This window comes from Pelodiscus sinensis, chromosome 8 (assembly GCF_052426305.1).
Source record: "Pelodiscus sinensis isolate ZL-2025 chromosome 8, ASM5242630v1, whole genome shotgun sequence".
In the NCBI taxonomy this organism is placed as follows: domain Eukaryota; kingdom Metazoa; phylum Chordata; order Testudines; family Trionychidae; genus Pelodiscus; species Pelodiscus sinensis.
The window spans coordinates 6431910-6457597 of NC_143059.1; the positions used below are offsets into that span (position 1 = coordinate 6431910).

Consider the following 25688-nt stretch of genomic DNA (forward strand, 5'->3'; position numbering starts at 1 on the left):
GGACAGAGGCTGCTTCCACGGAGCAAACTTTGTCCACAGGGAGCTCGGGCACCTCGCGGACAGGGGCTATTGCCACCCTGTGCTGCTGTCTCTATATTAGAGGCAGCAGCTTGAGATAGCAGGCAGAGCCGGACTACATGGGGGGCTGGTTTTTAAATTGGCTCGTCTTGTGGACGCTCCCATCTGCCACCCCCATGCTGCTGCATCTGATAGGGACGCAACCTGATCTGGTGCAGGGACTATCGAATAATCGTGTAACCACTAAATTCTATTCTATTCCACACTCTCTGATATCCCTAATGAGAACCCCTCTGCTTTGGAACCAGAGCCTTGCGATATTGTGGGCCAGTTATTAAAGTCTTCTCATAATCTTTTAATTTCAGGTTTCCAGTTAATAATGGTCTTCAAAATGTTTGTGTCCTATTAACAGTAATGCGACTAAACCCACTGTTGCCAGGTGTCAGTGATATTCAGCAGTGGTTCAGCTACTTTGTGAGCTATAGGTAACTTGCATTGTGTAGATACTCTTTGAGAGAATGGGGGAAGAATTTTGAGTGATGAGAGACAGGGAAATGGGGGCAAGAGCTATATGGACCAAGGGCTTGGAGGGTGGACTAAGATGACAATAGAGGAAGTTATGGCAGCTTCTTCATCCCAGAAGTTAGGAAACAGTAAGTGCCATCTCCCTCTGGCAACCAACAAAGTAACCTTCACTTTTTTGTGCAGATATGTTTTTGGTTTGTTTCCAGAAAAAGCGACAGACTAAAAACCATGTCTTTTTATAATTTTTTAAAAGGTCATGCATTTTTGAGGGCTTACTCATGAATGATTCTTCTATCTCTCCAAGCCTGGATCAGAGTTACAGACTTGCCTGGCTTTATCAAGAGTCTTAAGATTATTTAGTAGATGGAATTTTTCTTAAAATAAAACTTTGCCCTCCCCTGCTTGTTGCCGTGAGTGGTCGTGATTAAGCAAACCGCCCCTTCCCTTGGGTTTGCTAGGACTGTGCAGAACTCTGGTTTGCCCCCTTGCTTACCTGGGAAGTCGTCAATAAATTTATACCAAGTACCAATTTATGTTTTAATTAATGAGCATAACTTTATTGATGTTACCACTTAATGAATAACAAAGTTAAAAGATAACAGCTAAGAATTAAAAGAAATGAATAATAAAATAAAAATACAAAAAGCAAATTTTCTGCTAGCATGATTACAAGGATACATGACATCAGCTAACTCGTTATCTAGTTTTTTAATTTCTTCTTGATTAAGTTTTTAAAAGAACTGCAACTATGAGGCTCCTCGATCTTACAGCTTATCAATATTATTTTGTTTTTCTTGATTTTTTTTTTACTCTTTTTGTTAGATTTTTTGAGTCTTTGTTAAGTTTTTCAGAGTCTTTTGTTAAGTTTTTTGACTCACCCGATCAGGTGTAGCAGCATCTCTCTACTGGTCAGGTAGAGGACGACGAATGCTGTTACGATGCCTTCCTCGGTGTGGACCTCCTGCCTCTTGTCGTTGGAGAGCAGCACGTGAGTTCAGTTTCCAGAATGAGTTGTAGATGATGAGGTACCCGCAGTCGTTACTGCAGCGTATTTATGGTCTGATCTCTCATTGTCTGTTCAGTTCTGTAGTTAATTTGAGATGCAAAACATTTTTTTTCTCTTAAGGGCTAGTGAATTAGCTGAGGATCCTGTAAGCAGATGCAAAGAATTTTTTTTACTTACCCCACATTTGGTGTGTTACTCAAGAGCAAGTGAATGAGATGAAGCTCTTGTAATTAGAAGCAAGGAATTTTTTCTACTTATACCAAATTTGGTGTGGTGTTGAAGAGCTAGAGACTCAGATGAGGATTTTTACTCTTACAAATTTTACTGCTTATCCTAAATTATCATGTTTCCTAACACATTTCCTAATACACTCCTTCTTAACAGCAAAGAGACAATTCATGTAGTCTGTGGTTAGTCTACCTCCTCTTAAACATAGCTGTCTGCTTTTGCTATAGAATTAATTTGAAAGAGCTGCTAAGCATACATGACACTTGTATGCTGACATCTTGACTTTTACAGTTATTCTCATTGGGGGTAAAGCCATGGGCTACTTTCAGTTAAGATGGCTGTCATTTCTCCTACCACCTTTGCAGGTCGATGAGGCTGCCTGTAGCAAGGACAACAGGTCTCTTATTGTTTCCAGTAGCACTGTAGCTAAGGTGTCATCAAATATAATAGCTATTTCTTCCATGCTCTAGAATTTCCTAATCTTTCTAACCACTAGTGGAAGGCAAGGAGGAGTTGCAGAGAGGCAGAATGAGAGGGTATGCAGAAATGCGTAGGATACTAAAAGGATGCTGGGAAATAGGAATGTGGCGTTCAGGAAGCTGTTTAAAAAGATACTGGAGGACGTTAAGGCATTATAGAGGGACAGAGTAGCAGAGAGGGAGAGTGTGAGGTGAAAACACTGACAAATGGCTGACAGAAAATGGAGCATGAAGGCAGAACTTGAGTGTGACAAGATATTGTCACTTTCAGGATAAGTTTCAGATGGCCTCTTTTTATTGGGACTTCTAGGAAGAGTAGTAATCCCTGAGGGCTATTTATCATCTAGGGTGGATGATATGTGCGTGCTTCAAAAAAACTCTTATATTGGTTTAAGTGGTAATATCTGGTTTTTGATGTAGTTTTGTCTATTGTATTTATATTTATGGTATGTGGTTGGTGTTTTTGTGTAAAGAAATTCCTGGAATGTAGAGTTTATTACAGGCTGTTTATTGCTTTTATAGTGCTAAAAGTAAATCGCATGATCCAAGTTCCAAACTTTTATGTTAGTGTTCTTTTTAACACACTATTTGCCACGTAGGAGTATAACTGACTCTTGAAAATTTGCAAGTCACTGGCCATAACAAAAAGTATAGAAATTTTACTTGAAACAAGAAAATAGTACTTTCAGTGCTGTTAAAGGAGTTCATTTACTCCTGAGCTGAAGTCATAGATAAATGGAACTACTAAGCTCTATGATTCTTAATAGTGTGAAAAAGTAACATTTTTAGTTAAAATTTGTATCTGATAAGTCTAATTTTTTTTATTTTTGATGGCTAACTCTGATTTGTTTTTGACTATCTATTGGGCATAACTCCATATGAGCATACTCCTCAGCAAATGGGAAAGAGACAGCACCTTTGCAGCTGATTTTCATTATACCTCAGATGAGGCTTTTTATAGTAAAAAAAAAAAAATCCCAGAGAATCTCTTACTGCGTCTATTTAAAGAGGAGTTGCTGCCCTCTGAAAAAATGCACAAGCAAGCAATGACTTTCCTCGTGCTCACTGTACTAATCTTTTTAGATTAATTTTGAAAATATAGTAACAAGACTGATAGTGGGGTGTTCTGGATCAGAGCAATAAGAAAAGGCAGAAGCAATTTAGAGGACAAATAGTTTTATCTCTGTCAACTGGATAAATTAGAAATCACGTAAGTAGGACATAAAAACAAGCAAATCAGTGAGTTTTAGCAGGAACTACTGTTTAGACATGTACAGTAAACTATTACCTATTCTATATTAACCATGAAACTACAGGCCAGTCGGCATAACTTCTGTGCCAGAAAAGATAATGGAGCAAATAATTAAGGAAACCCTGGAAACGTCTGGAAGATGAGGTGTTAACTAACAGTCAGAATGGATTTGTAAAGAACAAATCATGTCAAACCAACCTGATAGCTTTCTTTGATAGACTAACAAGCCCTATGAATAAGGGGGAAGCAATAGATGTGGTATACCTTGACTTCTGTAAAGCATTTGATATAGCCTCACATGACCTCCTTATAAGTAAACTAGGGATGTTAAATTTCAGTTAATCAGCTAATCAAGTATTGGAAGGAATTTCCACCAATTACTCGATTAGTCAATAAGGGCGAGGTGGGGCACTCGCTGTCTTGGTTGCACCTCTGTCTTGGGAGAACTGGCTTTTAAGTTGGCTCCCCTCAGCACAGGTTCCTGCTCCTCCCCCTTGCTGCCTCTGGGGGGGGGGGGGGGGAACTTACACATTCAGAGTACGGCCACACCTGGGCTGAAGCACCACCACCAGGGGGAGAGAGCTGGAGCCAAGGGAATCAGAGGTCTGTTAAAGTCTCTGAATCTAAATATGTGGAATATGCGGAGCTATTGGTGAACAGTGGCTGTTGCATTATACCTCTGACAAAGTTTCATTTCAGTGAGGGGTTAGGTGATCCCCATATGTGGAATGTGTTGCATAGTATGTGAATTATTAAGGATAGGAGAAAATACTTTAGAGCAACAGTTGAGAGCTTAAATCTGTTCACCTTAACAGTAAGGTTGGGTTCAATACCAAGTTAAGTGGATAAAATGTAATTAATGGCCTCTGAGATATAGGAGATCAGCTAGATCAGTGGTTCTCAACCGAGGGCCATATGGCTTCCTGGGGCCACGCCCTACCTCTAGGGGGCCACATGGAAAAAACGGAACATGAGGTAAATTATGTACCTTTTTTTCAAACTAACAGCAGCTGTGAGGGTGGCCACAGAGGTAAACAAGGCTCAGAAGGGGCCATGAGCAAAAAAAGGTTGAGAAACATTGAACTAGATAATCTAATGGTCAAGCATTTCATACAAGAGTTTTGAAGTTAAGTGTGTTAATCCTCTAGGGTATGTCTAGACTACATGGCTCCATCGACGGAGCCATATAAACTAGTTTACCCAGCATAGTCAAAGAAGCGGGGGATTTAAATAATCCCCGCTTCATTAAAATAAACATGGCCGCTGCGCTGTGCCGACGATCAGCTGATCTGGCACGGTGCAGCAAACTAGACGCAGATCTGTTGGTTGGGGAAGCCTTTGCTTCCCAGGATTGATCGGCAAAGGCTTCCCCAGCCGACAGATCTGCGTCTAGACTGCTGCGCTGTGCCGGATCAGCTGATCGTCGGCACAGCGCGGCGGCCATGTTTATTTTAATGAAGCGGGGATTATTTAAATCCCCGCTTCTTTGACTATGCTGGGTAAATTAGTTTACATGGCTCCGTCGATGGAGCCGTGTAGTCTAGACACCCTAATTTTAACAGGTATTGTTCTCTGGCTCAAAATACTTGAAATGCTTTGCAATAGACAAAGATAACGAGATTATTTACTTCTCAAATTTAAACTGAGAATAAATCTGTTTAAGAACTAAAGTAATTTTTTTCTGTTTTGTTTTCCTCCCTTTCCCATTAAGGTATGCTCTCAAGCCAAATGACCAAATCTTGGCCGAGGACAAACACAAAGAACTGTAAGTTTATATACCCTTGTATTTGGGCTGACAGACCCACATACACATGTGAATTTGCTCCCTCCCATCCTTTTTTAAAAACATTTTAAACTGTACTGTAATCAAATTGTTGCTGTTTTCAAGATTTTTTTTCTTAGCACTTGTCTACATGGTGGGGTGAAGCATCCTTTGGGGGAGAAGGAGGGGATATGATTTCTAAAACACATTAGTGTATTCCATTTTGTTTCATTACTATGTATCATGAGGGCCAAAAGTTGCCTCAAGCATTTTAACATATAGTACTGCATTAAAGTGCATTAGGACACCTATAGTGTTCACTGCCAGAGCCTGCACAGACCAGTTAATAAGTGCATAACACATCACTGTGCACTAGAAATCAGAATACACACTGTTGCTCAATGTAAACAAGCCCTTGAAGTTCAGCAGTATCTGCTTCATATTAATTTACTGCAATCAACAGCTACATGATTGAAAGAATACCATAATATAGCTATTGATACTGTACCATAAGCAGACTGGAAATAATAGTGGTAACTCATGCTAAGGTATAGTAATGGTGATGTAAGGTACTGACTGTCCACAAAAACTGTTTTTGATATGAGTAATGGATTCATATCTGCTGTAGGCTGGAAAAAAGACTATTTCAGGTAATGTCTTTTTATTTACACTGATAATACTGCATAGTGCTTTTGAATATTGTTGTTTGTCAGCTTCCTTATTTCAGTGATCTTGAAATGTTGCCTATTTTAGCTGAGCTAACTCAATTACACTTTCTACATGTACACTCAGAATATGAGAGCTAAGCTGTGGAAGCTTTCCTTAATCTCCATAATTACTATTTTGTAGCACAAGTGGAAATAGATATTTTAATCAAATATTGTAACAAAAACTTGAATATTTTTGGTTTTATTTTGTTTTAAAGTTTGACATTCAGACTGTTGTTCCAAATAAATCTCAAAGCAGCATATGAGAAACTTAGAGGAAACTCTAGAACCATCAGTGGAACTTCTTGAAACACCTATTAAGAATACTTCCTCTGCAAATAAGCACAGATCATTTGTGATGCTGTCCTTGGGAGACTAAAACCATAAGCCCCTATGTAACTTCGCCTTAGAAAGGACTTTTCTGGAAATAAAATTATGGGACAGCTTCCTGCCACACCAGTCTATCCACCTCACCAAAAAACTTCTCAAAACATTGCTAGCCTAACTCTTGCCTTGCAGGTAACAACCAGTGATCCCCAGCTCCTGAATTCCTTCTCGGTTGCATTGTCCAGTTTTTCTCACTGGACACTCAGACAAATTAACTAAATCCATTGCCTCCAAAGAGACTGCCTCTTGGCTCAATTGAAAATGCACATTGTACTCTAGTATAACAGCATATTTAAGTGTTACTAAGCAGAGATAATAGAAACAGAAGTGGTAGCAAATAAAACAAAATAAAGTAAGTTTTTGACTCTAAAAAGTATGAACCTGGTATCAGGCAGTTTCTACCTACAGTCAATTCATGTCCTAAGCTTACACAGTAGAAGGATCCAACTTTCACAGATTTTGAGTGCTTTGGCCCCTTTGTCCCGTAAGTGATGGATAACTAAGGGGTTCTGTTTTCTACTTTTTATAGTCCAGTAAATTACTATGAAATATATGTCTCAGAGTTCTTCTCCTTTGCTGGTTTGTATATGGCATGCTGTCTTCCTCATCCGCTGGTCAATTTGCTTTTTTGATTGTCTCAATCGCTTTGTTTAAATTCAGCTTCAGTTGTCCTTTGCCAGTATTCAAGCCATGCAGATGGTCATATCTAAATTCCTTTGTCTAAAGTAAGCATTTTTTTATCAGCTGCTCCCAAAACATATTTTAAGAACATATATCCAGCACACTTATGTAACTCTTTATAAACATCCTGTACATGTATCACATAGTGATATTTATGACAGTATGTCACCAGTTATTGCATCATACCTGAGAAGAGATTTTGTCTAAATATGACGGTTAGGTGTGCCTTTTGCCAGTAGGTATAAAGAGGCTCATATGGGCACACCTTCATTCATATGAATCACTTAATATAAATGAACACATGGAATGTTTCAACCTCTGAAAACAAATAGTTCGTCATTGACCTAGCCAGGAACCACTGTGCTCTGATTTATGTTGGAAAGACTGGAGCAGACTTAATCACATCAGGAAGATGTAGACACACTTTCTTTAAATGGAAAATGAGGCAAATGCTTATATGGACTGTGGTCATCAGGTACAAATAGTAGAGCACATCATGTCTGAGTGTCACTATCATTCTTTTGTAAGGGGTTTGAAGGACATTGATCAGCTGATTTGATTACCCATGCGATGCAAAAAAAGAGACTTGATATCAGGAGGAAAATCCTTTTTTCATCCAATGTTATATTTATTCTGCTCTACACCCCCCCCCCCCCATATAAACAGTAATTTGAAAGGTTTATGTTTAACTTTAGGGCAAGTATTGAATCTTCCCATGTATAAATGGTACCAGTACATTTCTGAAATATGTTGTTAGCCACTCTGTTGATGTTTTAAGTTTCTGAATTTTTTTATCTTTGCCTACTTTCTGGATCAGGGATGTTAAATCTTGACTAATTAACTAATCAAATAGTTGATGGGATTTCCCATGACTGTTTAATTAGTCAGTAAGGACTAGCAGTGGCTCTTGTGCATTTCAAAGATTGAAATGCTGCGTGGAGCCCAGGGCCAGCAGGGAGGCCCCTGCTGACCCTGGGCTCTCTGCAGGTGCTTTCACTTTGAAATGTACAAGAGCTCCAGTGTAGCTTACTTAGAAATAGCTTTTTTCAAAATTGGGAGCGTCTACACAGCACTTATTTTGAAATAGGCACTCTTTCTCCGACTTCCCTTATTTATCGTACAATGAGGGTTACAGGAGTTGGAGTAAGAGATCCTCCAGATACACAGTATTTCAACATTATTTTGAAATAACTACCTGCTGTGTAGATATGGACTATGTTATTTTGAAATAATGTTGCTGTGTAGACGTTCTCCTAGAGCTTAAGGTTTGGCAACGAGAAAACAATGTTGTTCTTTGAGTGATGTCTCCATGGGTGCTCCACTCAGGGTGTTAGCGCATCCTCACGCCGGCAACCTGAGATTTTTCTAGCAGTGTCCTGCTGCGCTTACGCGTGCCCTGTGGCACCATCTCTATTGTTGATGTCTGTTGGTGTGCGCGTGGCGCGACTCCCTCAGTTCCTTGTCTACTGTCCTCAGCGACACACTGAGCTTCATTGATTCGTCCTTTCCTCACCTAAAAAAACAATGAAGTTTATTAATTCTCATCAGTCTTCCCCCTCCTCCCCCCCCCCCCGGCAAGGAATCCATCTAATTAAGAGGTATGAACAAAGACCGTCCCTCTACCTTGTCTGATAAATCAAAAGTGAAAACCAGGGTTTCACCGGCATAATTGCTACCTCCAGCACAGAGCTCAGTTAGAGTGAGTGTAGCTGATAAGCCCGGCACCTCTGGCATGGCATTTTGTAAACACTAGGTGCTGTAGAAGAAAGCTCATTTGGAGCCCAGGCAGAAAACATTGGCACTGATGGCACCAACTGAATCCATGGTGCCGGCTAAATATCACAAATCTGTGCTGAAAATGACACAGGAGGCAGCACCGCATGCAGAACCTAAGAAACCCCACACCAACATGTTCCCACCAAAGGCAAGGTCTCCGAAGCTATCAGCGGAACCTACCATGGCCCTTTCAGCCTCAGTACTGCAGCTTGACTGCACACAGCACTGTAAAGCAATGTTAGCTCACGCTTCATCGGCGCACCCATCTCCATCATCAATGGTGCATTCTATTCATTCACTAAGGTCTCCAGTTCCATCTATTTGACCAAGTGAGGCTGTCAGCAGTCCGCATGGCCATTTTTTTCTCAACATTCCAGCCCTATTCAGCAACACCCTCCTTGGAAATCCCGCTCCTCCAAATCATAACATCCGCCTCCACATCTTCCCTGGTACTCCCACCATTGGCCTTACCTACCATCTCCTTACCCTGGCCAAGGGTATCCCTAGGATACCTCACCGGAGCCGCCACCACCACTTCTTCCACATCATCCAAGAGACCATGACACTCTCCTCAGCCTGTAGTCAGATACACAGCACTGAACTTTACACACTGTTTACAATCAGAGAAGATAGATTTCTCCCTTCCCCCCACACAACTGCTCATCATTGCCTGTTGAAACCATCATCTCCGCCACCATTGGATGATTCACTATAATTCCAAGAACTCTTCAAAAGGGCGGCCCTAGCATATGAATGCAACCTGCGAGAAGTACAAGAAAAACAGTATAGACTTTTGTGTACATTGCAGTCTCCGACATCTTCAAGGATTGCAATGGATGAGGCCATCATGGACACCCCAGCATCGATTGCGCCCACCAAAAAGAGGGCTGACTGTAAATACTTCTTCATGCCTAACGGCATCAACTTTCTTTTTTCACACCCATCACCTAACTCCCCGGTGGTTGACGCAAGGCCAAACAGCCGAACATGTGATCTACTCCCCAAGATGAGGAGCACAAGAGACTTGATCTCACGGGCAGAAAGGTATACTCCTCTGCGACCCTATTATTAAGGGTGGCTAACTATAATGCTATGCTCACCGACTATGACTATACAAACTACTCCAAGCTGCAAGAACTGCCCCACTTCTGTCTCACTTGACCCTCTCATAATCAAACTACAGCCTCGTTGGAGCTACTATAAGATGGGTGTATAAGTGACTGGAAAACTGTTTCCAGACAGTGGTTATCAAGGGTTTACTCAAACAGGAAAGGCATATCTAGTGGGGTTCTACAGGGATTGGTTTTGGGTCTGGTTGTGTTAGTCTTCATCAGTGGTTTTAGATAATGGCAGATGTATAAAGTTTACAGGAAATACCAAGTTGGGAGTGGTTGCAGTTGCTGTGGAGGATAGTATTAAAATTCAAAGTGATCTATACAAATTAGGGAGAGAGTCTGAAATACATAGGATGAAATTGAATGACAAATGTGAAGAACTCCATTTAGGAAGGCACTGCGACTCCCAGATCCCTTTCTGCAATACTCTTTCCTAGGAAGTCATTTCTCATTTTGTATATATGTATCACAAGCTGAATGAGTCAATAGTGCAACACTGGAAACAAACAACAAAACCCAAACATCATTCTGGGATAATAACAAGCAAGACCTGTCATATCTTAGAGACATCATCAAATGAGATCTATTAGCAGACATTTTTAAAGCAAGAAATGAGAATTCTTCTACTCTACTCAGTGCTGATTAGGCCTCCACTGGAGTGTTGGGTCATGTTCTGGATGTCACATTTTAGGAAAGATGTGGACTGACTGGAGAACGTCAAGAGAAAAGCAACAAATGATTCAGGCCCTAGAAAACATTACCTATGAGGAAAAACTGAAAAAAATGTGGTTTAGTCTGGAAAAGAGAAGACTGAAGAGATGTCTTCACTTGCTGGTAGATTGGCACCACAGCAATAGATGCAGTGAGTGTCAATTTAATGAGTCTGGTGAAGACAGGCTAAATCAATGGGAGAGCACGGTTTAGGTTGGATGTTGGAAGAAACCTACTAAATTGTCTGGGTAGCTAAGCGCTGCAGGTTTTAGAATCTCTATCATTGGAGATTTTAAGAGCAAGCTAAAGAAACATCTGTCAGGGACAGCCTAGATAATTTAGTCCTGACATAAGTGCAGAGGATGGGACTAGAAGACCTCTCTTGGTCTGATTAATTCTCACTGTAAAATTGAGTTATGAATAAATTTTGTGCACATTTTAATTCAAAGAGTACTTTATGTATTTCAGGAGTTCTTTCAATAAGCCTATTTCCTGGCCACTTTGAATAGTGTTACCCATCCCTTTTTGTATTGCTCACCAATTTATGTTTATGCAAACTTTCATCCAGTTTATCGTTTTTTTCTGACCATAATCTCATTTTGTGGGATTACTATTTTCTGATTTTTGCACAGGTGTACAACTGTTTTGCTGTGTAAAATAAATAGTTTTTATTTCCTGAAGTATTTAGGTTAGTTTAAAAAAAATTCTTCCATAAAGAGGAAAGTAGTGATTTTCCCCTTTAAATGTGCTGCCTAAAATAACATTTTTATTTAATCTGCTGCTGATTCTTTCAAGTCTCAAGAACAATTTCCATCTTGGAATTCTAACTATATATAAACACTAAAGTTCATAACATACTGTTATATTTTGTGGTTGTCCAAAAATATTAAACTATAAACTGTAAACTCTAGTTTATGGACACTTTTTTGTCTTTTAAAAATTGTTCTCATACAACAACATAGTGCCTGTATAATAGGCTAAAGCTGCATACTGATAGCTATTATGTTGAATTTGAATAGTAAACTAGTATCTCTTTCACAGAACATTGTGAGGATTAATTGAGTGTTTGCATAAAGCTTAGAGAATATCAAAGTTAAAATGATGAGATCTTAGGTGATTTTCTGCAATAACTCTCAGAGTTCTTTATAAGAACTCACGTGGGGCTGATGGTATTCCCATTTTATGGATGGGGAAACAAAATCACAAAGGGAAGTGGTGCTCACCAAGCTCCAGCAGTCCAACTGTAGCAGAGCCAAGAATAAAATGGCCAGTGTGTCCTATCCAATGTACCACATTGTCTGAGTGAAGGTTCATATATTCTGCAAGATTCAGTGTTGTACTAAAGTAGGCAAACCTATTTTCTGCTACTTAATTTAGTGCTTAGCAAAATTATGTCAGATGGAGTAGTTACTAGCTGTAGAGAAATACATGCTTGATATAGATTTATTTTATTGAGTGAGATTAAAAACATACCAGTTTATAGTGAAGACAAAACAAAAAATTGTCTGACCAAGTCAGGAAAAGATAGTCATAAGAAATCCCTAAAAATCCATTAATATGCTAGTGATGCTGACTGAGCTGTGTGCAAAGAAATGTTGTGCATAATTGATATCTGTGTAAGTTCAAAGGAGTGCTTTAAACATAAACATTTTAATAGTTTACAAAAGTTACTAGACTGAGAGGATAGATTGTTATAGTAACTTCAGACACTACTACATAAATAAATTCCTCTTCTCCCCTCCAAGTTTTTCTGTTGCTTCTTTTTTTTTGCTTGCTACATAAGATAATATAATGAAGAAGATATAATGCTTTGTCATTATATCGCCATTCATACCAGTTTTGCTACGTTTTGAAAAGCATTTGCCTCTTCTATCTTGCTTTCTCTGCATATTATTTTAAATGCATACTAACAAAAGTCAAATTTGCTTTGCAATTGTGTTCGCACCTGCTTCCAGTAAGTATAATTTGGAAGGCATATCAGCTTTAGTTTACACTCCTTGTTATTTGTTATTTACATCCTTAATGTAGCATCTGGAGTTAAATATTAAACAAATCCAGTTGAACTTGTTTTTTGAGTATCAGGGTTTTTTTATATGTGCTTTGGGGTCGGGTAAGAATGTGTGATTTAAGAAACAGTTTTATGTCTAAAGTTTTGCAGCAGAAGTAGCTTTTTAGGAAATTCTACTGTATATAATGCCATCTGACCAACTTTTTATTAGGAAGGAATGTCAATGTCAAAATATCTGTATTCTAATGCACTAGGTAAGTTGAGTCTCTGGTTGATAGTTATCTGAAATATGGGAACATTTGCCATTGAAATTGTGTCTGAAAAATGGAAATAATGTACTTTCATTCCTGTGCTTTATATTTTTAGTAAATAGATCTTTGAAAGGTTCACCAGAAGTATTTTAAAATAAATTAGATCTCAGGAACTTTTAGACATTTAGTAGTGGCTTAAAGTCTCTATCCCTGGTCTTTCACAAAATATGTTCTTCACTTACGTATGTATTGTTAAATTAGGAAAGTTAATTTAGTGTAGGTCCATAATGGATAACTTCATGGTTAAAGGAAACTGGACACTGACATTTATGGACAAAAGAGGCTCTATAGTTTTCTAGTCTGAAAGAAGATAAATATATTCATTTTGTAACAATCTAGAAAGGAGTGGATTTTTGTTGTGTTAAAACACCAAGAATAAATTAGGCATGCTTCCAAAGGGCCTTAATTACTGGAGTTAAAGTGTAGATTTTGATGCCTGCACCGTACAGGAATGGTTAGCAGAGGTCTGATATTTGAAATAAAGTATAGGAATGAATTGCTAATGTTATACATAACTGAATATAGGTGCTGTTTTCCCCAGTAATTTTTTTAAACTACACTAATGTCTAGTAGCTTGCATTGTACAAGGATCCTACCAAATTAGTACATAATAGCCTGGTGTTTGAAACCAGCTATCAGAGTTCTGTGTATTGAAATGGAGTTTAGAAAGAACAGAACAACTACTATGCTGTTTTAATGATAAATAGCGCTCTATGAAATATAAATCAGAGAAGTTTCTATATTCCTCAGTTTAAAACTAGTTCTCAACCAAAGCAAGAATCTGGTTTCTGAACTAGGGATGTGAAAAGTTAACTGGTAAACCTAATCCTTAATGGGTGAGACTTACTGGTTTCAGTTAATGGGTAAGGGCTGGAGCAGCTTCCTACCCACCCTGGGGGCGTATGTTATGTGTAATGAATTTGTCAGGCCTGATAGGAGTTGCTGTTTTAGAACAGTGACACCTTTGACTGTTGCCAATAAGGAGTACTTAGGACTTGCACCTTCACTTTCTCTGTTTAGCATTTAAATAATAAATAGTAACCAAGTGGGGGGGAAGGGGAAGATGTTTCAGCTCCTTTGTCTATGGATGAATAGAATTCCATTTTATAATCATCATCTCATGTATACAAAAAGCATAAGATCACCTTGTTTACTTCAATTTCTAGTTAAAAAAAATCCTTTTTTAAATGCTTCCTAGTGTGAAGTAATTATATTTCATGATCCTGGGTGCTTTTTCCATCACATATTTCTACCATTGGCACAAAAATCTTCTCCAGCATGTGGCGGTTTTCACCTCATCCATTCAGTCTCATTTCAGATATTGCCTGATATTTTTTTTTTCATCTGTCCTTTCTATTTCACTACTCCAGAGCCTTCCTCGCCTCATGTAATTCTGAAGAGAGGGTACATTTGGCTCATATGAAAAACTAGACCAAAGGTTTTACTTGTCAGACATGATTTAAATGTGCTATAACAATCCTGCTTCTGTTCCATAAGTAAATGTAGAAAAATTATGTAACAATTCATCCAAAAGAAATAAAAGAATGTAAGAGTACTGATTACTTTCTTTTCTGCATAAGCGTGATTGTGGCAAATTGATTCTCTATGTGTATTAGCTTGTTTTTAATCTTTCAGTGAAATTGAGTTATGATTATTCAGTCTCTCTCTTTTTGCTAAGTTTAATTGTAGCGCAGACTTTACCATCTTCCTTATCAATCAAAACATTATAGCAGCCTAACATGTTAAACAGTATATAAACAGTATGCAAATTAAAATAAGTGTCCTGGCCAAGTTGATTGTTCTACCTGTCAGTTTGGTTCAATGTTTATAAGCTTGGATAGTCTCAAGAAGGCCGCAGACTTCAGTGTTCTTACAGTGAACTAGCTGAGTTCAGATGGAAACTATTATTTGCATAGAGCCTGAAGTGTACTGAGAGCTTTATCAAAAAGAGCAACAAATGTTTTATTTAAAAATGGAAGTGTTTTTGCCTAGGATTTAAAAGGGCATTACACTTGCATGCAAAAGATAAACAACAGCAGTTGACTGATTAAAAGATGAGGTTGTTCAAATGTAGGGCATTTGCTGTGATGACTGAATATGTAAGGACATCATAGACATGTTCAACCTTCAGTACTCACTGAATACAACAGAAGTACATCTTCTGAAGCTGTAAATCTGAAAGTGCGAAAAATGCCTTGATGAGCTTCACTGACACAAGCGACTTCTTCCTTATATATATACTCCTGCTTCTGTAACTTCCACTCCAATTCATCTGATGAAATTACAGGTTTTACTCTTGAAAGCTTATGTCCCAATAAATCTGTTAGGGCACAGCTACATAGTAGCGTTATTGTGGAATAATTGATGTTGCGCGTCTACACTGCAACCCGTTCTTTCAAAATAATGGTGAGCTGGAGGACGACTTACTCGGACTCCTGTAACCCTCATTCATGAGAAGTAAGGAAAGTTGAAGGAAGAGAGTTCTTCCTTCTATTTCCTGTTTGTAGACAGTTTAATTCGGCTTTTGGCACTATTTTGACTCAAGCTACGCAATTCACGTAGCTCAAGTTGCGTAGCTTAAATTAAACATTTACATAAGAATGGCCATATTGGGTCAGAGCAAAGGTTCATCTAGCCAAGTATCCTGTCAGCCAGCAGTGGCCAATACCAGATGTCCCAGAGGGAGGGAACACTGTAGGTAATAATCACGTGATCCCTCTCCTGTCATCCATCTGCAGACAAACAGAGGCTAGGGACACCATCCTAGCTAATAGCCATTGATGGACCTAACCTTCATGAATCTGTCTAGCTCTTTAACCCTGTTAAAGTTCTGGTCTTCACAACATCCTGTGTCAAGGAGTTCCACAGGTTGGTTGTGTGCTGAGTGAAGAAAAACTTCCTTTTTGTTTTTAAATCTGCTGCCTATTGTTTTTATATCATGAGAATAAGTAAATAACTTTTCCTTATTTTGACTTTTGTCCTGCTACGTATATGTGCGACCTTGTCTCTAAGGTGTTACAGGACTCATAGTTTTTGCAGATGCAGAGTAAAATGGCTACCACTGAGACCTATCACCATTCAAATAGGTTAAGCCTTAGTTGAAAAGCAGTATTGTGTCTACAATTAAACAAATCTTTATTCTGGTCAGTACATGTTGTACTGTGTACACAACTTTTATTTGTGTAGTAGATATTGACAGAATTTAATATGTGATGTAGACTTTTCCTTTTGAATTAGTTCAAACTTCATACTAAAGCCTTCACCTTCTTTTGGCCTTTTAAAATGAGTTGCACAATAGTTGATTACAGATAAATTGTTACAGTGACAGTAACATTTGGTCAAATAGTTGGGGTGAAAATTTAGACTGTAGTACATTCAAGTTTTTAAAAACAGCAGTGAGATAAAGTTCCTGCTTTACTATTTGCTGTACTAGATAAATGACACGCTTCATAGACAATTCAGGGCATTGTTTAATATTTAACTTGTAAATTTTTCAGAACAAAATTTGTGATCTCTCTTCCCCCCCTCCCCCCGCCCCAGCTCCAGGAGCAATCAGCTGCAACAGAAGCCTACTCTTGGCTCTATGGTGATATGAGGTAGGGCTAGAGTTCCCAAAGTTCAGAGTCATAAAGCATTGACTTTAACAGATGAATAAAGTACACTGCATGTTCTGTGAAAATGAGGTGTTCTCCAGTGCCTCAATTTTCTGTCCATATCTGACCCTCCTCAGAGGAGGAATTCTAATGGTTCAGTATGATAGGCTGTCCAGTCTCAACCTGACTCATCTTGATGATTTTTTTAAATTGTTAAAATTAAGAATATCCTATTTAATGTCTTTTCTGCTAGCGTCATAACTTCAGCTACTCTTAAATAGACTTATCTAGTTATGCTACCTGTATTTCATGCACTGCACAGAAGAGGTTATCACTTGACTAACAGAAATTATTTGCTAAGTTATCTTACTATGCTCATATGTTTATCCCTACCTTGCTTCCCAAAAGTGATAGAAATGTAGCCGTGTTAGTCTGGTGTAGCTGAAACAAACAACAGGACTATGTAGCACTTTAAAGACTAACAAGATGGTTTATTAGGTGATGAGCTTTCGTGGGCCAGACCCACTTCCTCAGATCAAATAGTGGAAGAAAATTGTCACAATCATAAATACCAAAGGATACAATTAAAAAAAAAATGAACACATATGAAAAGGACAAATCAAATTTCAGAACAGAAGGGGGATGTCATTCATGCTTAAATTCGACACTTTACACCTACATTTAAACACAGACATTAATTATCTTACCCATTACAAAGATAGCTTCCCCAATTATCACCTCTAATATCATTAGCTCACAGACATTTATCTCCCCCCCCCATCCCCTTTCTGTTCTGAAATTTGACTTGTCGTTTTCATATGTGTTCATTTTTTTTTAATTGTATCCTTTGGTATTTATGATTGTGACAATTTTCTTCCACTATTTGATCTGAGGAAGTGGGTCTGGCCCACGAAAGCTCATCACCTAATAAACCATCTTGTTAGTCTTTAAAGTGCTGCATAGTCCTGTTTTTTGTTTTGCTTCCCTGTGTGTGTGTGTGTGTGTGTGTGTGTGTGTCATATATATGAGAGAGTTTGTGTGTGTCTGTTTTTTCAAGAGCTCCTCCTAAATGGTAAGAGCTGGGACCATCAAATTTGCTATGCAACTTCCTCTTATCATAATTTAAAGCAACGTCAGGGTTTGGTAGTGCAACGCAATGGGATGTATGTGAAGTGTGTCCGTTTCTCTTCAGACGGAAAGGGAGGACTGATATACCAGGGACAATCATACTCCCAAATGTCCATGGGGGGGCAGCTCCAGGCAACAGATGGCAGCTGGGCTGTCTTTCCCATAAGCCCCAACCCCAACATTTCCAGCCTCCTGTCCTGAAGGGCCCAAGCAATACGGGTAAATGTTCTAGGGTGTGTCTGGTGTAAGTGAAGATGTAAAACCTATGTTCCACCTGGCAAGGGGGCGATGGTGGTGGTGGATTATTATTCTTACCTTGGTTGTGGATCAGCGCCCAGATGTTAGGTGTTCAGATGTCCTGTCATGAGTGCAGGAGACTGGACTTCATGATCTCTCAAGGTTTCTTCCAATCCTGCAATACTGTGTTTGTTGCTCGAGTTACAAGATTCCAGGCAGTGTTGAGTAATCTTTGTAATATATAAGTTTTATTGGGTAATATATTCCTTACCCAAGTGGAATAGGTGGAATTTCAGGGTTGATATATAATGTTCTCTGTAATCTGTCACTGGGCTTGGAGGAAACAGAGGAATTCTACCCCCCCCCCCCACACACACACTTCTCCCTAAAAATGTGGAAATGAGATTAACTAACATATGTTCATTTTCATCATGTGAGTCAGATGCCACCAGCATAAGATTTTCTTTTTTGGTGATTCAGGTTCTGTAGTTTCTGCATCAGAGTATTGCTCTTCATACTTCTGAAAGCATGTACACCATGACCATCTCAGATTTTGGAAGGTACTTCAGATTTATAAACCTTGGGTCGAGTGTTATAGTTATTTTTAGAAATCTCGTATTGATACCCTCTTTGTGTGTTGTTAACTCTCCTGTGAAATTTTTCTTAGAATAAACATGTACTAGGTCCTCATCCAAGACTATTACTTGAAATGTATGGAAGAATGGAGGTAAGATAGAGCAGGAGACATACAACTCTCCCACAAGGAGTTCAGGCACAAATTTAATTAACACATTTTTTTAAACAATTATCATTAGCATGGGAGTATATCCACTAGAATAGGGGCTGAAGCATGAAGGGGCATACAGATTTTTGTCTATCTGGCATGTAAATACCTTTCAGTGTTGGCTACAGAAATGCCATGTGAATGCCTGTTCTCACTCTATCAGGTAATACCATAAACAAGAAGTGGGCAGCATGACCTCTTGCAAATGTGAACAAATTTGTTTAATTGGCTGAACAAGAAATAGGACTGAGTGGACTGTAGGCTATAACATTTTATATTGTTTTATTATTGAATGAAGTTGTTTCATGTAATTGTATATTTGTAAGTTCATCTTTCATGATAAAGAGATTTCATTGTAGTATTTAGCTGAGTTGAAAATACTACTTTATATTTTTTTGATTACTAGTATTGGCATTGTAAAAAAAAAAAAAAAGCAGTGTACACTTTGTATTCTGTATTTTAATTTAAATCAATATATTTGAAAATGTAGAAAACATCCAAAATATTTAAATAAATGGCATCCTATTAATCCCATGATTAATTTTAAGCACACAATTTTAAAAATCATAACCTTTTCTTTCCCTTCCAAGAAGGATTTTGAAAAGGCTTTTTGCTTAAAGTAGTACCACAATACTTTGCTTTTATTAAACAAACCTTATGAAAAAAGAAAAGATTTATCTTGACAATGTTCCTGTGTTTAATCCTCCTTTAGGCTGCAATATTCCCATTTTTAATTCTTTAAAATTGTACTAGTGACACTAACGGAGGTCAATATGACCAAATAGTTTCACATGCTTTTTTTCTTTCCTTGATGTAAACTGCGTTTCTGATTGTGGTTCAAGATCAAAAACCTTTTTCTTGGGAAGAAAGAAATTCATTGCAGCTAGTAATGATGATGGCCTGATTCAGCTTGTCTTGGAAGTTAAAGCAGAAATGATGTATTACTTACCCATTTCCAAATGTACTTAGAGGTAGAAATGTGGACTTCTTCTTCATGGGCCAAAGAACACTGTTTGATGTTGAGACATTGCTAAAATGGCTGCAGCAAAACCCTGAAAATTTGATTGAATTTGACTGGTTGGATGACTTGGTGCCTTCTGGTTCTATAAATAGGATGCTCAAGTGAATTAAAAATGGGTATGTTCAAAGCATTGTTTAAAAAATGGTGACATCTAGTCTGTAACAGTACTTTTAAAATGCTGATTTAATGTTTGGCTGCTGCTCAGACAGTTAATGTCTTTCTATTCTTAAACCACTTTTAATTACGTTTTTTGGGCCTTAGTTAAACCAGAGGAAACTAAATAGGCTGATCATCTTTGCAAGTTACAGATCGCAAAGTGATGGAGAAAGAGGAAGGTAAAGACTGTCCTTGAGTTTACTTTTCTTTGGTCCCTCTGCTGACAGTCTATAGTGGGGAGGAAATTGTGTATTTCTCTGTCCTTTTAGATCAGATCTATTGCCAAAAACAAAATTCTGACTAATGGATCTGGACATGTAGCTACTGTATGTGAAGCAGTGTCCTAAAAACATACTAAAAAATAGTGTTTGAAGTCTAGGCTATTACCATAATTTGCTTGCTAGTATCTTTTCTACACTCAGATTTTTTTTAAAGTTGGATATCTAGCTTATCTATCCTGTCTATCTTGCCTTTGTAATATTCGTGATTTCATGCCTGATATCCTAAACACTATACAAAATGTCTACTATTAGAGTGACAAGGGCCCAGAGTTGAAGCACTTCAGTAATCTTTGCTTTGTGACTTCCAGACTTTGAACTACTGTAACTCAGCTAATTTTAAGTGTGTTATGATAGTCTCTTAATCAACCATTGTACAGGTTGAACGTCCCAAATCTGGGACTTTCTGGTCCAAAAACATCTGTGGTCTGACACAGATGTTGCTGGACCAAAGAGCCCCAGGAGCAGGAGCCAGCAGAGAGAACACAGGGTTTGCGAAGTTCTGGATGGGCTAGCAGTGGTTAGGCAGAGGAACCTTGGCATCAGCAGGGCCAGGTGGTATTGGGAACCCTAATGTCAGTGGGGTTAGGCAGCTGGAGAGCCCCTGGCAACAGGGCCAGCAATGGCTGGGCAACCCCGGAAAACTCTCAGTGACGGTGGCCCGACAGCCCGGGGCTGGGAAACCCTGAGGAACTGCCAAAGATAGTGGGGCTGGTGGTGACCAGGCGGCCCTGGCTGGGGAACCCCTCGGGACCTCCTGGAGCAGCTGGCAGGCAGCTGGACGGGGAGCTCCAGGGCGAGAAGCCCTCAGCAGGGCAGCCAGCAGGGGAGCCTTGTCCTTCCCTGGTGTGGCAAATTTCCTGGTCCCGGACGGCTCAGGTCCTGAGGTTGCTGGATCAGGGAGGACCAACCTGTATACTGCTCTTTCTATAGGACTCTACCTCTGCTTCATTTAAAGAAGTAGTTAGATAATTGGTGGAACTGCCATCCATCCTTTCTTTAAAAAATAAATACCATTGTTCAATATTTGGTCCTAAGTCTCTTTCCTTTGTCCACCAGCCAAAAACTGCGTTAAATAATATTTATTTTGTATGTCTCCATCAATTTGATGGCTTTATTATTGTAACACCCCAGTGGAAGTATTGTCTCTCCTTTACACATCTAGAACTTAGGTCAAGAGAGATGAAGGTCCTTCATTAATATCACACAGGGAGACAGGAATAGAATCAGATCCAATCCAATGCCAATATCACAGTATGACTGTATTTTTTTTTCTTCCAGTGCACCTCAGGCTTACTGTGTTCCACTGAACTTGAATGTATGAGGCAAGGGGACTCTGGACCGTAGACCAATTTGCTAAATACCCTTTCCTCACTGACTGTGCTACATATGCACTGTTTAAAAAAGTGTTGTGGGTTGGGGTGTTAAAGGAGAGGAGAACTGCCTCAATGTTTTGATCTGCTCTTGTTAAATCAGCTGCTGGATGTCTGAGGCTCTACATTAGTACGGGTGCGGGAGTGTTTGACACTCGATAGACATCTTGTCAGTCACAGCTATGGGCAAGTTGTTTTATCCAATTTATCTGCTTATATTCTTGTGTTAACTGGTAGTTAAAATCTAGTATGGTTTGACAGGAAGTTAATTTGGAAAATTGTTAATGAATTCCATTATTTTGTCATGGATTTGCAGGATTCTCCATTTCCCCCATCCTTTGTACAGCATCTGCTAGAGTTGTCCTTTGTATTGTGCTGGGCCTGAGGCCTCCAGTTTTTGCAAGGGTGAGCCGTGTGATTCAGCTACTCTGGTACTGGTTATTTGGGCTTTACCACCCAGTTGCTCAGTGTGGCTCTTCAGTGGGTCCGAATGAGAAATTTCACTCCTTTATGAGTGATGGAATCAGTGAGTTAGTTGTAGCAATGCAAGACAGCTTTTTCAGGAGAAGTCAGCATTTATTAGTCCACTGGATTACTGTATTTCAGTGTTCCTAAATTAGTCTGGAAATACACAGTTTAACTGAGAGTTCACATTAACAGCACCATCCAACCCTTTTTTCCAAAGCCTCCTGGATTTAATCTTCCTGTTTCCCTTTCTCTGTACTATTTGAAAGGGACTGAGCTGTAGGCAGTCTGGCCTAATGGTCACAAGTGGACTGGGATATACATGTTAAGGATGGCCGCATGGTAGCAGTTTGTGAGCAGGGATTGCAGAAATAATTAGAGCTGAGCTCAGTAACTAAAGGTACATCTAGATTACATGCCTCTGCCAACAGAGGCACGTAGAATCCGACATAGTAAATGAAGCAGGGATTTAAATATCCCCGGCATCATTAAAATAAAAATGGCTGCTGCGCTGTGCCGGCTCAGCTTATAGTCAGCACAGCGCATGAGTCAAGACGCGGATCGGTCAACAAGGGAAGTCTTTGTCAACCACTCCCTTATGCCTCGTGGCGGCCATTTTTATTTTAATGAAGTCAGGGATATTTAAATCCCCGCATCATTGACTATATCAGGTAGCCTATTTTACATGCTTCTGTTGGCAGAGGCATGTAATCTAGACGTACCCTAAGAGTCAAGGTCAGAGTAAGGCTGGGTTTATTGGAGATCAGAGGTAATAAATATCAGGTTTTAATCAGAAGCATGAGTCAGAATGGGATTAGAGATTGGCAATTAGAAGACAGATGTATGGATAGAATTTGCAGCAGGCCAGAAGTTAAGACAACTTCCTGGGTTAAATAGAATACTTGACCACTCAGGCTAGACTGCAGATTTTTTGTGCAAAAACTCGCGGAGCATCCACACCTCAAGCCCGTTTTTGCGCAAGTAAATCGATAGAACAGAGGGGGTTTTGCGCAAGAGTTCTTTCTTTCTATGAGGAATAACTATGAGATCTTGCACAAAAAGATGTGTGTGGACAAGGGACTGCCTCTTTTTGCACCAAAAACCCCTATCGAAAAAAGCACAGATGCTCTGGTGGCCATTCTGTGAATAGCTATCAATGCTTTCAGTCGGGATGCTCTCTTGCGCAAAAGCACATCACTTTTTTGATGCACTTTTGCTGCGTGGACGCGCTCTTGTGCAAGAAGTTTTTGCAGAAAATCTTTTCTGCGAAAAGCTTCTTGCACAAGAAGCCTGCAGACTAGACATAGGTTCAGAGAGACACAAGATACTAGTACTCTGAACCCTTTAGGTGGTACTTCCTGCACTGCTTAATCTTCGCTGTGTTCCCTGGAGGTGGCTCTGTGTGCCCTTGTGATGTCAGTGTAGCCTTGTCAGCCATCCCAGGCTCCTCAGATTTTCTAGTCCCAAGGATCCTTCCACTGACCAGCTGAATTCTTACCAGAATCCCAACACCCCTGAGGCTTTGTTTCGAATTGCCATCTGGTTGGTTCCACCTGTTCTACTTCTTTTGCCGCCAGTCATTTTAACCTATAATGTCTGGTTGTGGGTCCTCTGTATCTCCGAGGCAATTTGATTCATATTTACACATCTCATTCACGTGTACGCTTGCTTCATCCCTTATTCTTCTGTATCAGAGGTGATATTAACTCCTTCACATCCAGTAGGTACCATACAAAGTAAGTGAGTGAATAAACTGACTCAGACTTCCATAAAAATATTTAAAAATGCCCATTTCCATACATGCTATTTTTTTTTCAATTAAGGGTGGGTGGGTAGATTCTTGGATTATTATAACTTGTGATTTGATCTTGATTTTCCATATTTGTATGGTCATATTGTTATATATGGAAGCCTCAATAGAAAAATACCCTTTTTGATTTAATATTTAGTGAGACAATTTTTTTGTTGATCTTATTAGTTTTTCTAGGTAGTACTAATTCTACATTATTTTAAATAAATAAACTGTAAAATACAATTATCACTCTTGTCAGTTTTCACATACGAACTATAATTTGTATCAACACAGGGTAATGGTTTTATGGCATGTTATCGGTGTTTTTTAAAAGGAGACTGAACAATAACAAAAGGCTTCTGTGGTTATTTGGAGGCTTTGTGAGTTGCTGGGAAGATTTGCTATTTATTATTGATAAAATAATTTGTTTGGTCTAAATATTAAAATATTTGATAGAAAACATGTAAATGTGATGAAAGAGATGGTTCATGAACTTTGCTTCCTGCTCTGGAACAAGCTCGTCCATTCGATTCTTCAGATTATAGTCTCCCTCTGTAGAGATTGTTTAAAATTGCAGTTTGACTTTTTGCCACATGACATATAAGCAAAGCATTTTAACTCTGTAATAATATAAAGGAGATAAGGAATCATCCCCTACAACAGAGGATGAGAAGCCTTGTACTCCCAAGGCTGGGAGGTCTGCTGCCACCATTGTGAATAGGAAACTTAGGGTAGTGGTGGTTGGAGACTCTTCTCAGGGGGACGGAGGTGCCCATCTGTCGCCCTGACGTCATCTCGGGAGGTATGCTGCCTACCGGGGGCTTGTATCCGAGACGTTACGGAGGCACTGTCGAGGATTATCGGGCCCTCTGACTACTACCGCATGCTACTCATCCATGTGGGTACTAATGATACTGTGAGGTATGACACTGAGCAGATCAAGAGTGACTACATGGCTCTGGGAGTATGGGTGAAGGATTTTGGAGTGCAGGTGGTATTCTTTTCGATCATTCCTGCCAAAGGTAGGGGCCCAGGCAGAGACAGGTGAATCCTGGAGGTGAATGCCTGTTGCTCTTGGATTTATTACTTCGTTTTAGCACCGCATCTTAAAATACATCCAAAGAAGTTGAGGAACAATTTCTGTGGAAAGGAAATTACTTAGCTTCTTTGCAGTGTCTTTATTCTCCTTTAATTTTCTATTTACTCTCTGCTAGTCTAGCAGACTCAACGTCTCTCATAGACTTCCTGCTTCTTAGAAACAAATATTTTTGTAATATTTTGGCTGTTTGCTCATCAATTCCCACTTTGCAAACCTGATATCTATCTTACATTTTACCTATCCTTATTTCATTTTCTGCACTATAGACTTAACTATAGACACTGTGTTTCTTTAAAGAAAATTCAAAGGCTATTATTTGCCAGGCTAAAGCAATTATTCTGAGATATGAGTCTCTCGCTTATTGTTTGGAACAGACCTGAATTTTTAGAACTAACAAAAAAGCCCATAATCCTCTTAATTAAAAAAAAAAATGAGGAAGCCATACCAGAGATCAATAAGCTAGAGTGAAACAATTGTGCTAATTTACTTCTCAGTTCAGTTTTAAAAAAAACCTCACAAAATATAATAGGGCAGTAGTGTTAAATTTAAAATACATAGTGGAATGGGTTTTTTAAGTGTGAGAATGTTAAAATAAGTTGAAGTTTGTTTTTCATTGTTAGCTTTTTGTGCTATAAACAGCCCTTAGCTAAAACATAATCTAATAAAGAACTATGACTTTCTGACAAAGTACTTTTTTTTTTTTTTGCTTGACAAATTGGGAATCGCACTGAAAGCTATCAGTTTTCTTATGTGTGGCCCTTGATAGGCTTTGAGTTTGACATGCCAGGCCTAAATT

At 39.0% G+C, this 25688-nt stretch overlaps 1 protein-coding gene across 4 annotated transcripts in view; it reads left to right on the forward strand.

The window, feature by feature from the left end:
* The window catches only part of ADK (adenosine kinase), a 417444-nt gene that overhangs the window by 34248 nt on the left and 357508 nt on the right, over positions 1-25688 (forward strand). For 2 of the 4 annotated variants that reach the window (XM_075935762.2, XM_075935763.2), the window contains exon 3: positions 5220-5273. The exons of the other annotated variants lie outside the window; for them this stretch is intronic. In XM_075935762.2, the coding sequence (XP_075791877.2) occupies positions 5220-5273 (54 nt within the window). The remainder of the gene's footprint in view (positions 1-5219; positions 5274-25688) is intronic. 4 annotated transcript variants of the gene reach the window in all.